The 18,771-nt window shown below is 36.6% G+C and overlaps 1 protein-coding gene across 1 annotated transcript; it reads right to left on the reverse strand.

The window, feature by feature from the left end:
- Positions 1-606: 606 nt before the first annotated feature.
- On the reverse strand, positions 607-8,264 carry LOC114644043 (C-C motif chemokine 4-like). The gene is made up of 3 exons (XM_051922077.1): positions 8,123-8,264; positions 4,272-4,398; positions 607-1,066 (listed from the first exon to the last, which is right to left on the reverse strand). Exons 1-3 carry the CDS (start codon positions 8,181-8,183, stop codon positions 835-837), a joined length of 420 nt encoding a protein of 139 aa, XP_051778037.1. The 5' UTR covers positions 8,184-8,264; the 3' UTR covers positions 607-834.
- Positions 8,265-18,771: the final 10,507 nt, after the last annotated feature.

Consider the following 18,771-nt stretch of genomic DNA (forward strand, 5'->3'; position numbering starts at 1 on the left):
TTCCTAAGAGAAGGACTTCCCTGGCAAGAAGTGTTATCCTAATGTTTTCATGAATCTACTATTTTTTATTTTCCATTACTTTTCTGTTACTTTTGAGGTGTACATTGTGCTTATTCCAAGACTTAATTTGTAAAAGGCATGGAATTGTTTTGGAAGGAAAGTAGAAAATCTCATCCCCTTGTTCTTTCAAGCATCACTTTCAAACCATGAGGAGATCATACACCAAAAATAAAAAATATACAATGTAAAGATCAAATGGTTTTCAGCTTGTGCTTGTATGTTTTCACTTTTAGCTCAATTTCAAAATTAGAATAAAAGCTAAATCCAAATATAGCCAGAATGATCAAGCACATGTTTTACCAAAATGAAAATAAGCAGAAGAATAAATAGCATCGTTTTCAGTGATGAAAATGAAATGAAATTGCTCTCTTGCTCCCTCTCATTATATACTTTTATCAATTTATCCATCCATTTACAATTCTTCTCTTGGCAGCACAGTATCTTGGCAGAAACAGTGTGCCAGTCCACTGTAGCACATACTGTACAGACATGTATGCTGAAAAAAGATTGAAAATTAAGAAAATAAAAAAATAAAGTATCAAAATGTTTTCTTATTATACAGTTTTATTTAAATACAGTATATGTGTTATATTAAAACATTACACGCACATATTAAATCCAGACCTTTCCGCAAATGCAGTTGTTAAATTCTGTGATTTATATATTTTTTAAAATGTTGCTAAATTTAAACTGTAACAGAAATAAACATGGATGGACTTATTTTTTATATTCTTGATATTAGCTTAAATCTTTTGTCTTCTTCATGAATTCACATCACTGTGTAGAGCTTAACGTTGTTAATTTCTGCTGTGATTTTCCTTTCCCTTTCTTCTGTTTATTTTTCCCCTTTCTTCTTCTTTGACCCTTTTTTTTACTTCTTTGGCCTTTATTTTCATTATTCTTGATCTTTTTGGTAGGTGTAGGATTTTTCAGTTTATTAATTAGATCTGTCACCCAGTCTGCATTTGGATCAGCACAGATTGTCCTATTTTTTTGTGTAATAAACCTGAAAAGAAAAAAAAAAGTTTAAATGTAGGTTTGTGTGTGGAAACCCCAAGTACCAATCTCTGCCTTTGAACTATTTGCCATTATTTAAACAAAACAGAACTTCTTTGCTGCCTATAGTACCTTATTACTCACTGCTGGCCAGACAGACATTGCTCAATCTTCCTGTGAAGCTTCACTGGCCTTCTCTGATTTATACTATCTCAAGGGCTTTTAAAGATGGAGACCTGACAAGACATTTGGGATAGCCCTTTCCTAGTTTTCCATACCTCTTATGTCAATATGTATCCCTGGGGTAGAGCTGTTAGCTCCATAATGAAGAATTAGAATCTACTTAATGCTGTACTTAACTAGAAAAGGCAATCCAACCAATCTTGGTAATCAAACATAAAGAAGTCATGAAAGGAAAACCCCTGTAAAACCAACAGTTACTTTAAAACGTGTTCAGTCCACTAAGAAATCTGAAACTAGTACAATGTAAAATCTCATATTTCACAATGAGAACTGTTGGTTCATTAATCAAGCAGTGGAAGTTACATCATACATAAAAATCTTACAAATATTATCAGGTTAATGATCCAAAGATACAATGAAGAATCTCAGGAATAAAAAAAATCAATGTCCTTGAATTGCTCAGTTAAAGCCATGACCTTAATCTCATCAAACACCCATGGAACAACTTGAAAATATGTGATGCAAAAGAGCGGTTTAAGCAACGTAAGAGAACCCTAACAGGTCTTTGCTGTTGGTTATAATGTTCTGTTCTGTTCTCTTCTGTTCTCTTCTTTTGCTTTACTGACTTTTGCTTGTAACTACATAACAATTTTATCTGCTCTTATTGACCTCTACAGTCAGTCAGTCATTCATTTTCCAACCTGTTATATCCTAACACAGAGTCACGGGGTCTGCTGGAGCCAATCCCAGCCAACACAGGGCGCAAGGCAGGAACAAACCCTGGGAAGAGCGCCAGCCCACCGCAGTTGACCTCTACATCTCCTGCTAATTTTCTTTTGGATAGATACACAGACGATATAACTTTATTTGTCCCAAGGGGTAAATTTGGCTTTTTACAGAAGCTCTTTAAATAAGTAAGTACTAAATCTGTAGATAAATAAGTAACTAAAAAATAAAAATACACATGCACTTTGGTCTGAACACACACCAGAATGACTATAAACCAAGAAAATTAAAAAGAAAGAAAAGGAAATTTCTGACTTGGCTGTCAATGTCACACTGAGGCATTACTCAATTGCCTCATTACTCAATTGTATTGCTGTTTATATAAATGAGTCCTAGTAGCTACACACCTGCTGAATAATTTGTTGGCTGAAAGTCCTCAGTGTCAGTATGTCAGAGAGAGGATGTGCAGCTTTGTTCATAATGGCACTCAGTTTTGTTTTCACTCTCTCCTTTGCTAGTACCTCCAGTGGGTCCAGAGAGTGTCCAATAACTGAACTTGTCCTTTTAATTAGGTTGTTGATTCTGTGAGCCTCTCTTGGTGATGTTACCAGCGCAGTACACCACAGTGTAGAAAATCATACTGGCCATCACAGAGTTGTAGATATGAAGGATGTCATTTCCACATTAAATGAATTCAGTCTCCTAAGGAAAATGAGCTTGCTCTGCCCTTTCTCATATAGCTCCTCTGCATTCAGAGACCAGTCCAACCTGTCATTAATGTGGGCCCACAAGTACTTGTAGAAATGGACCAACTCTACATCCACTCCTTGAATGGTGACCAGACACAAAGGCTCTTTGGTGCGGCAAAAGTCAATAACTAGTCTCTTGGTTTTTGCTGATGTTAAGATACAGACAATTTTCTTTGTTCCAAAATTCCTTTTTCCCTCATTTCCCTAAATACCTGTCTCTCACTAGGTGATCTTAAAATTTTAGGGGTAGAAACTAAAGTTTAATTACATAAAGAGGGGTGAAGAAAATTTTGTATTCGTTTTTTTTCTGTGGACCGGAAGGTTTCTCCGTTAACTGCTTGATTGAGTTAAATAAACTGAACTCTTACATTACAGTAAAATACATCCCACAGCTTAAAGGACAAGTCCCATTATTTACCTAGCACATACAATTTCCACTCAAAGACCAAATAGGCACGGGATACTGAGGTTGCAATGCTAACTGCTATGCTACTGTGTCTTCCTACATAGATAGATAGATAGATAGATAGATAGATAGATAGATAGATAGATAGATAGATAGATAGATAGATAGATAGATAGATAGATAGATAGATAGATAGATAGATAGATAGATAGATAGATAGATAGATAGATAGATAGATAGATAGATAGATAGATAGATAGATAGATAGATAGATAGATAGAGTCCTGGGTTCAAAATACAAATATTTATTTAACAAACTAACTTTGACAAGTTTCTCCCTATACACACAGCAAGGCAATTTAACTCTTTCTCTTTTCACTCTTCTCTCCTCCACTTCTCCCTGGTAAGTATTTTCCAGCTTTGTTCCTGACTCCGACTCTCACAGATGAAGCAGAGCTGCATCCGTTCTGCAGGACCTGACAGTACTTCTGATGCCACGACACTGCCGATCAGAACCACTTCTGAGATTGAAAGCGGAAATTGCATGATATGTAATTCATTACTCCTTGGAGTGCTGCCTGTCGGCACACACACACCCATACAAGACTGTCCCACAGGACTATAGTTTCCAACATGCCCTGTGGGTATCCATAGAGGCACTGTAACCCAGAGATGTTGCCATCTGGTGTTTTGGGGGAGTAAAAAACTCAAGTAGATTGCCACTCCCTGTCCCTCCATTGCACTTGCATCCTAGCCAGGTAAGGATCCATGAACAAGTCCTTCCGGGATGCTAGCATATCCACTTCTGTCCCTCTACTGGTTAGTGGCAGGGACCACCCTGACTATTCATTGGGCCAGCCTCCTGGTGAGGTAAGGAATCTTGAACGATGCCTGCAATCCATTACAAGAGATAGATAGATAGATAGATAGATAGATAGATAGATAGATAGATAGATAGATAGATAGATAGATAGATAGATAGATAGATAGATTGATTGATTGATTGATTGATTGATTGATTGATTGATTTTTAAAGAATTGAGTACAATAGCTGCTCAATGGTGGGCGAAACTCTTTTTGTCTTCCTTATTTTCTGTAAACTTTCCTTCTCTAACCCCTTCTCCTTTTTCCTGATCCATGATGATACTTACACAACAGCATCTCTTGAGCACACACTGCGTTTTTGAAAATAATGTTGTTTTATTCTTTTTTGAATATTTTCATCTAGTACCCCTTTTGATATTTTTGTGCAGCAATCAAGGGATGAAGGAGCAAAACCTGCATGGAAAAAACAAGATACATATACTAAGTTATAAAATTAAGACAGGAAGGACAAGGCAAAGACACGTTTCCTCTACATTTTACATTGGTGTCAGTGGAACTGTTAAAGAGGCAAAAGCAAAACTTTATTTCATAACCCTTTGTTTTCTTTACTTGCTTTTTCTGACTTTATTTTGCCTAGTAAATTTTGTCATTCTTTAAAAGTAATTCTTATACTATTACTACAATACATTGTAGTAGTTTGGTGGGTTTGCATCAGATGCAGGCTATTGCAATATTAAACAGAACCTCAGGGCATACCACTAGGACAAACACAAACATTCTGTTATTGATATACTTAAGTTTTATATTTGACACTGTCGCCATACTGTATGCTAAAAACTGAAAACGATTGTGCAGTTTAGGTTATTATTAAAAGTTACATTTTTAAAAGGGTTAAAAGTAAACCAAAACCTTTTATTAATGCTAGTCTATTGTAGAACTTATTCAGGCTTCCAGGGGAGTAAGATGACAAGATTCTCCTAGGATGCAAAGGATTATAAAGTACTTTGTGAAAGAGGGCTGATCAAAATAAAAGAACCGAGACTTCAGGATTGGTTCAAAACTGTTTTTTTCTGAATTTTGAAGGGATTGTCCTGAGGCTACTGGTGTTTTAGTTTATTTAAACTATATAGATATGAAAATTTAACTAAAAGGTAGAACACTAATCTAGAATTTATAAATTTAATACAGATGGATTTTGATAAAATTCAGACTAGGGCAGATACAGTATATGAAATCAAAAGTTTAATATGAATAAATGTGAACTTGTATACATAGGAAGAAAAATAATTACAAATAATCACACAATGGAGGGAATTTTGCTAAACTGTGCAACATATGAGAAGAACTTCTAAAGTGGAATTGATTCATCATTTTTCACATCTCAATATCATACACAAGGCAAATAGATTGTTGGGTTACAAGGCACACTAACCTGAGCTCAGAGTAAAGGAAGTTATTTTAAGATGTACAGTGCAACTGTGATGCCAAATAAGGGATACTGTGTGCAGTCTCCAAATAGCAAACATAGAATGAACTAGAGCAAGTCGAGAGAAAGAGCTATTAGATCTATTCCAGTTATTAGTTATGAGGAAAGACTGAAAGAGAAACTGAGACAGTGAGGGAAAGGAATAAAACCTGAAAATATTTTTATGTTATTTTAAAAGTGGGAGAATGGTGACAAATCAAACCTAACATACTTTACAATGCAAAATCTGGGACATATTGACCCCGAAGAACCAAACCTTTTGTTTTTATCTATTGTTTATTTGGTACTCTGGCCTATCTTCATCACTCCTTTGTGTTTTGATTTTTAAAACTCAATAATTGTTGTATTTCTGGATTGTTTGTGATGTCATTCCAGGTTGGAGAGACCTCTAAATAGTGCCTCCTCTCATATTGAGTACAAAATGCACATGAGATGAAGAATTGTGCTATTTTCCTGTTCTGTTGATCAGTTTTTTACATGACCAAATAAGTAATTTTGATAGAGTGATGCTAAGCATGCTTAAACATGCATGATAAATGAGGCACAGGGAGTATTTTTAAATAACCCCAATATATTGAATCATTTTATCCATTACAGAATAGAGAAAAAATGGACTTCATGGAGCTTACTAACTCTAGACAAGGCGTTGATTTGTGACAGGGTGCTCTTTTACACACACCAACACTTTATCATAATGGGTCACCTCAGTGTCTTTGGTACAAGAAAGGAAAATCAGAACTCATTGAGCAAAACCCATAAAGGAAACAGAGAAGATGTGAACCCACCATGGCATGAGCCTTGAATAATTTTTCAATACTTGTTATTTGTTTTCAGTTTGCATATTATGTTTAATAACTTAGCAGTATTCATGAAGGATACAGTATCATTTTAAATGTCATATAAGATTAATGTGAGTTTTTCATTTTAAGACCCTTTCAAGTTGTGAGTACCCAAATTTCATTGATAAGAAGGATTTACTCATTCTTCTAATTTTTTTGTTTATTGTTAATTGCTTTTTCAGAGGTAGTATGAACATCAGGTGACCAATGGCTGAAGTCTCTCCAAGTTGCTATTTTCCAACTAATCAATCATGTGAGCATGGAAAGTGTGTCACAGGGCCTTGTACTGCTGAGCTTGTAGAGGGTTTTGGTCAAGAGCTTTTCTCATCCAATTTAACTACCTTACAATGACATTTTTAGATTATTTTGTTTTTCTTTTTGTCTATTCATTAATGCTCAGATCAAAGAAAAAATACATAACAATTGCTATGCTGATGCCAAAAATGCAGCACTATGACCTCTTATTAAACAAAATTAAACTTTATGTCTTGTGCTCAAAAACAAATTGGAATATTATGTGTTTTTATTTGTTTGATCCAATGCTGAAGCTTTAAAACGTCATTGATGATATCATCAAAGTGTCAATGCATGAGTCATATGTCTCCTCCAACATTTAGTCTTTGCAATTATTACTTGCAGACTTGCACTGTTGACATGTGTTCCCTAGCCATATCCTTATGACAGATGATCTACCAGCCCATTAGAAAATATATAATAAAAATAAATAAAATAATAATAATAATGTTTAACCAGTGGGTATCATTTGCTTACAAATTGATTAATGTTTGTGTCTTTGTTAATACAAGAGCAGCAGATTTTTAACAGTATTAGCTCAGTTCATCAAAACTAATAGATGGCAGGAAAAGACCCAGCCACTGAAGGATTGTCTAATTGCTAGGAATTCTTTTTCAGTTGTTCAGAAACAGATGCAATCACATTAGAGATGAACTTACACAACAATGAAAGAATAAGTTGCCTATCTGCCACATTGTAATTTACAAGCTTAAATTTGAAAGAAGAGGTTTGTTTCTAAGAATAAATGTGCTAGAGGCAATCTCTGTTCAAAACAATTCTTTGATGCTTGCTATATCTTAAATCGAGATTCCTAATCCTAATAAAACAGAAATCTGATAAATCAGGTTGTTCTTCATAAACGGATAAATCCAATTGGGCGATAATAATCATTCACCTCCTTCAAAATACACTCTTTTGTATTTTATGTCTAAGTAGGAATAAAACATGCAGCACAAATACATATTGTTTTAATGTTGGTAACCTGAATGAACTATTTAGTATGTAACAGACCAGGGATACATTCTTATTATTGCCATTCATTTAACTCTGTTCAGGTTTTTTTTTTTATTGTTTTTGGTTTTCTTTTCAGCATGACACTCAAAACTTCTTTCTACACTGAAAATACTGTAATCATCAGATTATACTTCAATCACGTCTTTTTCTCTAATGTATTTTTTATGTCTGTGTTAATGCTTACATTATAAAATCTACACTGATGCTAGCTCTGCGCGGCTGTGTAACACTTCTCAATCAAATAAAAATTCTGCTCATTGTTTTAAATATAATCTGATGAAAAGGCACAAGCACTGAGTAAATATTTCTCTATGATGATTTATATCAAATTTATAATGTGTTGATATTTTTATAAAATAGTGTTATTGTACCTAACCATAGTAAAGAAGTATGATGAAGAAACAAATCTTCCTATAATATACAAAAGATAGCTGATATTATTATTATTATTTTGTTTTTTACATGGTAACATTAAGCTCAGAAGATTAAACAACATAACATAATATGAAAATTTAACATGTTGTAAAACAAAAAAAAAACTTACTCGCAAAAATGAATTCAGTCCATAGAAGAAGACAAAGAATGGCAATAGCACATTGCTTCATTTTTGTTTATGTTGCTTAGAGTTGTTTCCTGCTTCAATAACCAGATCGAGTTACAATCTCTTTAGCGTGTTCAGTCTGTCTTTGACAAGTGTGGAGACTGTGGGTAAAGGTGTTTCCTGCCCTTCTCATACTGACCTGCGTTGGTGCAGCAAATCTCACCCTCAAAACCGCAATATCAGTGGAACAGGTGAATCTACATAAAGACCCCAATTACTAACACTATTAAAAAAATTTGTTCCAAGTCATCTTCAAAAGTAATTTGATTAACACATTTATTATCAATCTAGTGTTATGTCTCAACTATGTGTTTTAGTATCATATAATAATATCATTGTTATATACACAGTTTCCATTTAGAGGCTGAAATTAAGAGTCATATTTAAAAATAGAAAATGATGTAATAAAACTCTATACTTTTAATAGTAGTTTTAAATTTTACCCTTACAGTTACTCTGTTCAGGTCTGTTGGGATCCATAATCTATATTACTGTAATTGCTAACTCCATTTTGAATGAAGAAAGATAACTGTTGGTCACACAAGGTCAGAATTTGTAAGATTCGCCAGTTAACCTGATTACATGTCTATAGTAAGTGGGAATAAACCTCTGGTGAAAATCAAGGTATACTTAGGGAGACACAAACTGTTCAAGAAATTAAGCTAGGGCTGAAGTCGCTATTAAACTACCAACTGAATTACTGATCTGTGCCTTTAAACTTGGTCATTTACATATAGAAAGTATGGGCAACATAGCTTGAGCTCCAAACAAGATACATTTTGTTTCACATAAATTAGCCATGGTGGCACAGTGGCATAGTGATAGTGCTTCTGCATTATAACAATGAGACAGAGATTTATGTCTCAGATGCCACCAGCATGGATTTTGCATCTTCTCCCTGTGTCCGTGTGGGTTTCCTTTGGGTGCTCTGGTTTACTGCCCCAGTCAAAACACAAACAGATTAGATGAAATGGCACTGTGTGTGCCTCTGTGTGTGTGTGTGTGTGTGTGTGTGTGTGTGTGTGATGACCCTACAATGAACTGATGCCATATCCAGGTGTTGTTCCTGCCTTGCTGTCAGTGCTTCATGAGTTAGGATCCCGCTTCTCCATGACCCTGTCCTGGATAAGAAAGTTTGGAAATAAATGGATGGATGCAGATTAGACAGATAAGACAATGTTAAATCAGGTTTTCCACATGGTAGATACAGATCAGCTAGCACTCCCTAAGTGGCATACTGTAATTGAAGAATTATTGGTCTAATAGATCTTCTTGTGATTAAGATTCAATCTTCCAAATTATATTGACTGCCATGTTAAAAGTCAACCATGCAGGCCCAAACCAGGGTATATCCTTCACAATCCATCCATGAGAAGTGGTTGCTCTGCATAGGGATTGCTTGTCTGTTCAGAACGTTGTCCGTAAAATGATAATGTCATCTAAATCTCTAGAAGATGTTAACAGTATTCAGTTACCAATATTACATGTTTGCCTAATTGTAGAACATATTAGCCAAAATCTAGTGATTTATATAATTTATAGAATAGTTACTTATGTGCATTAGAAGTTTAAAGAAGGTAGTTTCAGATTTGACAGGCTCCCTGGAGCCCAGAGCTGGCACTGCAAAACTAGAGTCCAACACATCACTGCTGGCTTAAACCAAAAAGAATAAATTCAAATTTAGGCTTGTATTACCACGGTTTGTTTGAATGTAGATATAATTTTATGCAGAATATTTCTCATTTACTTGCACTACAGGAGTAACAATATTGACATTGGGTTAATATTTTACCATCTTCATAGTACCATTAATGGTCATCAAAGTTCTGAACACTGGGGAAAATATTCATTAATTTATCCTAGTGGATAATATGCTGAGATATAGAAAAGACAACAGTGATTTGTTTTAAACCATGCACTATAAGTGCCATGACTTTCTGTGAATGGCAATATAAATGTTTATTTAAAAGGTTCACAATGACATTTTAGTATGAACATATTACAACAAATAAAGAGAGGATGGCCAACCTATAGTTAATCCTGGGGTGTGACCAGAGCACTGTGAGCAGAATAAGAAGAAGGGAAGTGCTTTTGATCTGAAGGAGAGAATAGGTGGGAAGTAAAAGGAGGAATGGGTGAAAGAAATAGGAGATTAAGGTGAAAGCAGATGAGAAACCCCCCCAAACCGCCCCCCCCCCCCCCCCCCCAAATATGTCAGGCCCATACTTTGTGTACCTCTTCTATTATCCCTTTGCAGTCTAATGAGAAGGAATATGACAGTTAAAAATTTTGACCTGTTCCACGGCACATTTGGACTTTCCTCTTCTGGGTAAGCGCATTTCCTTTTTGTTCAGTGCGGTCATGACATCTACAAAAACAAGAGTATGTCACTAGATTGCCCACCACAAAGCAAAAATGAAGCATTGAAGAGATTGACAGTGGAATAAGCACATTGTGAGAATTCATGATAATTGAACTCTAGGTTTTATATTGAATTGCTTTGCATTTTATTTTCAACAAGCTGAGTACAAATTATATATCATATTAAAAAAACAGATGGCTAGTTATAAAAAGCTTAAGGTATTTAATGAAACAAATGACCAGAAATGTATTTTTTTTTAATTTTAAAATTAAAAAATTCTAAATTAAAAATCCTTTGTGAAGGAGAACAAATCTTCACACAGATTAGTCATAACACCTTATTTACCTGTATATATTTTCATTCACAGGAGCCTGGTGAGTTTCTTAGGGGTGCTGATTTTAGGGTTACACACTGGGGAACATTACTTCACTATTACTAACCTCAGCCTGGAAGAGATCACTCAAGCAGAAGATTTTTGATTATGTTTCTGTCCTCAAGGAAAGACCACCACCTTCAAACAAAGGATAAAAGGTTGCTGAGGCAGGAAGTTGGACTTATTTATCCAACCTTCTACAAGGTAAAAAGGTGCTGTTTTTAAACCCTTGTTTTCATTCATTTGCCATTTTCTGCTTTGTCAGTCAAAATCACATATTAACACCACAAAATTTGTTTTTGAGACTTTGCCAACAATCTTGGATTATGAGTAGTACACATCATCATGTCATTAAGGTGCAGACATTTGATGTCACCCTGCATCAAGCTCACGAAATACTGCAGGTTGCTACAATAAAACTAGTTGTGGCTGCTACATAGAACTTCAAAGTGGTGGTGATAATAAACAAAAATAAAGAGACTGCAGCATCATCAAAAAATCACAAAAGTATTATTTAATAATAATTAAATGTGTTTAAAATCAGAAAATATGCATCAAATCTTCATTAAATGTACAACCATTTAAAAAAATCACAATTCCTACCAGTTTTCTATTTTCTTATTACAACATATACAGTATTTACTAGTAAAAAGTGAAAAAAGAACACTCCCTATCCCTCAACTGCTGGTGCCTCATTGGCTCCACCACCATGATCTCAAGGAAATACATGGACAGGAGTAGTGCAATTGGTAGTTTCAAAAATGCTTCAACAACTGAAATGGCAATTTCACTGGATAGGCTGCAGGCACTACATCAAATTGTACATCCATTGCTGTGATTCAAGCACAAGCAGAAGCCACTATGGAATATATAGTTGTGGACATCCTGGAGTCTTCCCCAAATATGGACACCAGTAATTGTTGTGTCCTTGTGGTCATGGATAAGTTCACGATAAGAATATGACCACCTGAACTAAGAGGCTCACTGAGATGTTCTGCAATTTTTGGGCACCAATGATGAGATTAGGAACATCAAGTTGGAACTAATCAAGGAAACCAGCCCCACCAAATGCAAAAGACTGAAACCAGTCAGTTACACTCTCAGAGCAAGGCCTCCTTCTTAATGTGAAAGCATCAGAAGGACTGGAATTAGCATCCATTTCCTCCAGGCCATGGCCTTATTGTTCTACCATCCAGCAGTCTATTCACTTTGCACATGCTATGTGGTGCACTCTTGCATCCCTGGCTTTGAGAAACCTCCTGAGCTGATCAGCACAACTCCAGGGCCTCAGTACATGCAGGACTTGTGGTGGATTCTGGACATCGTTTCCACACTAGCTTGGGACTATCAGAAAGAACCTATAGTTACCTAACAGTTGCCACCCAGCTTGACACCCTGATGATCTAATAATCTACTCTGGGTGTACAGTCCTCAGCAGAAAAAGTGACTCTGTCAACAGCTGGCATGCTCCATGCACTATCCTGATCTAAATGTCTAAGGTAGTGTATAGGGCAAAGGTAGGACATTGGGACATGGTGGTCCACCACAATTAGTTTGCTGCTATATCACCACAAGGGAGAGTCAATGTCATTGTCCAGTAATGTGGCACTTGGCACCTTGCTGCACCATTGCCACTTTAACCTACTGCAGCTGTACTCTTGTTAGTTGCCACATGATTGCAGTGGGAGAGAATACTACCTCACCATTTTAAAATGACTGAGTGCCATTTCAAGGAGTTCAAAGGGCTCTTTATGGTCATGATTCCTGACCACTTCGAGAGGGAGCTATGTAATGGTGTCAATTCAAACAGCGGATAGGTTTAGCAGCAGACCAGAACCGCAGTTTCACCAAGGCAGGAAAAGATAGAAGTCTGCAGCTGTCAGCTGCAAGTGGAGAATACAAAAATGATGAACCTACCACAGCAATGCTGCCATAATCGTAGCATGGCACAACAAGCAGTCCTTCATACACTAGAAAGCTAACTGAAATAGCAACAAAAATGAGTCCATTGGATCAGTGTTGGTTAGCACTGTGGTATTCTATGGTTTATATATTGTGAGTGGACATTAGCCTGGCAAAAGGTGTTTAGGACAGTGGTATTCACAGAATGGAGGACAATAACCAAAAGTACTGTACAAGACTTCCTGGGCTCAGAGGCACAGTCGCTCACACTGGCATTGTGAGAATGCAGAGGCTGCTAGAGGAAGGCATTTTCTATCTTTGGGACAACTGCAGTTTGGGCAGTAATCTGTAATGTGACACAAGTGTGGTGCACTTAAATGTAGCCCATTTCTATGATGTCTGTGGTAGAGTTGATCTTTGAATGCAATATCAGTAATGACAAAAAAAAGAAAAAGCAACAATTTAATGCATTATTATTAAATTGTTATTATTATTCATAATTATTAAATTATTATTAAAGGGAATACTTCTTAAGAAATGGCTGATTTTTATTCATTTTTTTTGTTATAAGCTTACATTATTACAACTCTAATTTAATAATATATACTATGTTTACTTGCAAATACTGCACATACTATATACAATACTTACTTTTGTGCCATTACATGTTATAATTTAATTTTAGCAAATAAAAGTATGAAAATGAATGTTCTACTAAATGCTGTAGTACTATTTAAATTCAGTGGCATATTAAAGGAAAGTTCAACTTAGAAATGGAAAAGGTCAGAATGATGCAAATAAAATGCATTCTCACCGACCTAGTTAGCTGTACCAAACTATATAGTCAATATGTGCATTTCTTATATGCCATGTCATTTCAGAAATACAGGACAGATAGTCACATACTTGAGCAGTTTGAAACTGTTGCCTTCATTGATTGTCTTGCTAGCTTCCACCAAAACCAAAGTTAATTTTTGGTTCATGAAACATTGGTTACATTGAAGGTGTACAAGTAGTGAAAGCGGAAAACCCTCTCATACTGTACAGTAATAGTGACCATGCTACATGCTTGCAACAGTTTTTAACAATGGTTTTAGTGGCTAACATATTGAGCAGCAAATCTCCTTTCCTCCCAAAGGCTTCTGGATTCATAGCTAGGACTTTTGCCAACAACCAGTTAAGAGCTTGCTGCATTGCTCTACCTAGAAGCACACACCACCATACTGTACATCCAATATTTCTATGCAGGTGCACCACTAGAGATTTTGTGCCCCATGAAAGTATATTACATTGGAACCAACCATGTACAATGGCTATGTAACCAAACCGTCCTGGAACCCATTCAAGGCTTGTAACTTTTCAGGTTGGTATCTCTAGTTTAGCGTAGTGGTTAGCTCTATGTTAGAGTAACTTAAATAAAAATAACTGTCAGCACGGTATTTCTCACATCTTTCAGCTGTGAATTGGGTTGAGAGGACTGCTGAAGCTGCATCTGTGCTTGATTTAGCTAAGTGCAGGAACAACATTAGCTGACAGATACTCTTATAAAAAACCCACTCGTAATAAAATCATTAGTAACAGAAACATGCTTTTTTCAGTTTACTGCAGTACAACCCATTACTGCTGGATTACTTAAAAATGCTCATATATCTGCACAACATATTTGAACTATCTTCTAATTAGGTTTTTTATCATTTGGTTGTTAGGTTAGATTGAACAATCCTTTTTTTTTGAGAAAAAAATTGTGACCAACCATCATCCTCTCTTTGCTCTTTCAAACTTTTCTTTCCTGAAACCCAGAGTTTGACTCCAACATTTCAATGTAAGCAAAGCAAGAACACATCTAATGTTGGCAAGCAAGTGTGTGGATTATCACTCAAATTCGCAGGAACTATTCTGGCTAAAAGACAGTGGGGAAACACTGGCTACTTTTGGCCAAAAAATAAGAAAACACCAAAGGTATTACTTCAAAATCTAATCTAATCTAATCTAATCTAATCTAATCTAATCTAATCTAATCTAATCTAATCTAATATAATATAATATAATATAATCTAAAATAATATAATATAATATAATATCCTCTTTAATAAAATCCCTTTGTGCGTCCATGTGTCCGTGTGTGTGTCTTCTGGTGAAGTGCGCATGTGCGGGGCACTCTTTAATAAAGGACATCATTGCTGGGGAGAGTGCTGATTGGGTACTTGCGGCCGCAAACATAAAATCCGTTGCAGGGAAGACGCCACACATACAATAATCAGCTGCACGCCAGCACAGATTTAAAATACTTGCTGGGGAACTGCACAGTACTTGCTGGAGAGACACCACAGCCACACTTATCAGCTTCACGCCACACATTACATCAGTTCCTGGGGAGACTCTGCTGATTGTCCACTGTTGTGACAGAAAATTAAACACATATTACGGTCAAGGCGGAAGTACAGGGAAGGGCGTAATGAGTGGCAGAGTCACCGGCCTCTAGCAGATGCTTCAAAGGCTGTCTGACGCGTCACACAAGACAGAGAGGGTGGGACCTATAAAATATTGCGCGGCCGATCCAAACGGATTTTGGTAAATGAGGTAACACCTAAATCATAAGGCACGAAAAATCCAGTCGGGTACTGAGATGCGGAAACCAGCTTTCCCAAAGAGGTGGGATTAGTGTTTGTTGTTGTGCAAGTGTTCACTCTGAGGATGTCAGATTTACGATTAAGAAGCTTGGCCCAGTAAAGTGTAAAGTGTCAGTTGTTGAAGGGGTTTTCCTAAATATGTGAATTTTCATGATATTACAATAGGATGACTTTTAAAAGTAGATTTATTTTCGCCCACATAAAATCCATTGCTAGGGAGACGCCACACATACAATAATCAGCTGCACGCCAGCACAGATTAAAATACTTGCTGGGGAACTGCACAGTACTTGCTGGAGAGACGCCACAGCAAGCTAAAATACAGAGAGGCAGGATAAGAGATCTTCAAACAGACACAACACATCAATCAACAGCCACACAGGAGAGGATAAATGTAATATTAATTATACATACTGTATTGTCATTTCTATTTTATTTTTATTATTATTTTAATTTAAAATTTAAAAATAATTAAGACAAGAAACAGAATGAGGTCAAGGTCCCTTGCCATTTAATACTGTATAGACTGTTCCTACTAATGTTTATGCACTACTGTTCTAGCGCCCGTTATTGTAACGGGCTTAATGTCTAGTAATATAATATCCATCCATCCATTATCCAACCCGCTATATCCTAACTACAGGGTCACGGGGGTTTTCTGGAGCCAATCCCAGCCAACACAGGGCGCAAGGCAGGAAACAAACCCTGTGCAGGGTGCCAGCCCACTGCAGGGCACACACACACCAAGCACACACTAGGGACAATTTTAGAATCGCCAATGCACCTAAACTGACTGTCTTTGGACTGTGGGAGGAAACCGGAGTACCCGGAGGAAACCCACCCAGACACGGGGAGAACATGCAAACTCCACGCAGGGAGGACCTGGAAAGCGAACCTGGGTCTCCTAACTGCGAGGCAGCACAGCTACCTACTGCGCCACCATGCCACTCATAATATAATATAATATAATATAATATAATATAATATAATATAATATAATATAATATAATAGATAGATAGATAGATAGATAGATAGATAGATAGATAGATAGATAGATAGATAGATAGATAGATAGATAGATACTTTATTAATCCCAATGGGAAATTCACAATATAATATATTATATTATTATATTATATAATATATAATATAATATAGCGGCACAGTGGCACAGTGGGTAGCGCTGCTGCATTCCCGGTTCCTCCCTGTGTGGAATTTGCATGTTCTCCCCTTGTCTGGGTGGGTTTCCTCCGGGTGCTCCAGTTTCCTCCCACAGTCCAAAGACATGCAGGTTAGGTGTATTGGCGATTCTAAAATTGTCCCTAGTGTGTGCTTGGTGTGTGGGTGTGTTTGTGTGTGTCCTGCGGTGGGTTGGCACCCTGCCCGGGTTTGGTTCCCTGCCTTGTGCCCTGTGTTGGCTGGGATTGGCTCCAGCAGACCCCCGTGACCCTGTGTTCGGATTCAGCGGGTTGGAAAATGGATGGATGGATGGATGGATAATATAATAGATAGATAGATAGATAGATAGATAGATAGATAGATAGATAGATAGATAGATAGATAGATAGATACTTTATTAATCCCAATGGGAAATTCACAATATAATATATCCAGCCATCCATTTTCCAACCCGCTGAATCCGAACACAGGGTCACGGGGGTCTGCTGGAGCCAATCCCAGCCAACACAGGGCACAAGGCAGGAAACAATCCTGGGCAGGGTGCCAACCCACCGCAGAATATAATATATTATATTATTATATTATATAATATATAATATAATATAGCGGCACAGTGGCACAGTGGGTAGCGCTGCTGCATTCCCGGTTCCTCCCTGTGTGGAATTTGCATGTTCTCCCCTTGTCTGGGTGGGTTTCCTCCGGGTGCTCCAGTTTCCTCCCACAGTCCAAAGACATGCAGGTTAGGTGTATTGGCGATTCTAAAATTGTCCCTAGTGTGTGCTTGGTGTGTGTGTGTGTGTTTGTGCCCTGCGGTGGGCTGGCGCCCTGCCCAGGGTTTGTTTGCTGGGATTGGCTCCAGCAGACACCTGTGAACCTGTAGTTAGGATATATATGGATGGATGGATAATATAATATAATATAATATAATCTTGTAAATGTGTTTTCAATAACAGGCCAATAAAAACTGATGAAATTATATCCCAAAATTTGCCATTCAGAGGTCCTTGGAACTTTCTTGACTTTCCGTCCATTGTGCAGCACCTATGTTTCAACCCAACATAAAAATAAAAATAAAAATAGGAGGTTTGGCACAGTTGGGAGTGCATAGTTAACATTACCAGTGTCTTTAGATGATTTGAGCTTATCATTTGACTAAACTTTAGGCTGTACATAAAATGCATACTTCACTTTAACTATATGTAAACAATAAAAGGTTTTATTGAATTAATATGTTATACAGTACACTGTGTCAGGTCACTTCTTTTGCACATATTCTGATGTCTAGTTTATTTTACTTTATTTTCAGTGTTCTTTACTTATGTACATTTATTCTCCCGAACGTGGAACATTTTCTTTATCTTTATTTCATTTCTTTTTTGTAGTGGTTGATCCTTTCATTAATATTCATTCGCTTGCATGGCCACTTATTCTGTTCAGCATTGTCAGGAAGAGTAGCAGTAGTGATGGCAATGAAGAAATCCGCCCTGGATGGAAAGCTAGCATGTTAAACAGGCTGCCATGACCCCCCAGGACTAGTTTACCAACCAATCAACAGGTGGAATGCTTGTAGACCATTACAGAAAAATCTAACGAATGCACCTGAAACTGAATTTTAGGATCTTTTATAATGGACAGAAATGTTATCCTGCTTCTTATTTTCTTGTGTAATCTAAAAAGCTATGTCTTCCAGAGCTTTACCTTTTAATCAGAGCAACATGCATGGAGGCAACATTGACTGCTATTGTGTTGATTATTGATATCTTGCCTTGTGTGAGCTTCATTGTACCCTCTGAATCCGATGTGTTGTCATTTGCAACTTAGTTTCCAGAAAGTCATATCTTGAATGATACATAACAATCTTGACCATAAAAAAATAAGTAGTACTATTATGTTAGAAAATAGATAGAGGGGCATTGATTCCTAAATCAATGATTTAGGAATCAATACATTCCTAAAGCATGTGTATTTTAAAGTCAGGACATTGTACTGCATATACAAAATATAAACACTTTTAAATTTCAGGAGGCATATTTTGTATGCATCAAACTAGTATGTGTTTTTCAGGCCCTTCATCGTAATATAAATATCCTACAATGAAATAGCCAAATTAAAGATATAAAATGAAGAAATATGAATATTCACAGA

This window comes from Erpetoichthys calabaricus, chromosome 2, assembly GCF_900747795.2.
Source record: "Erpetoichthys calabaricus chromosome 2, fErpCal1.3, whole genome shotgun sequence".
In the NCBI taxonomy this organism is placed as follows: domain Eukaryota; kingdom Metazoa; phylum Chordata; class Cladistia; order Polypteriformes; family Polypteridae; genus Erpetoichthys; species Erpetoichthys calabaricus.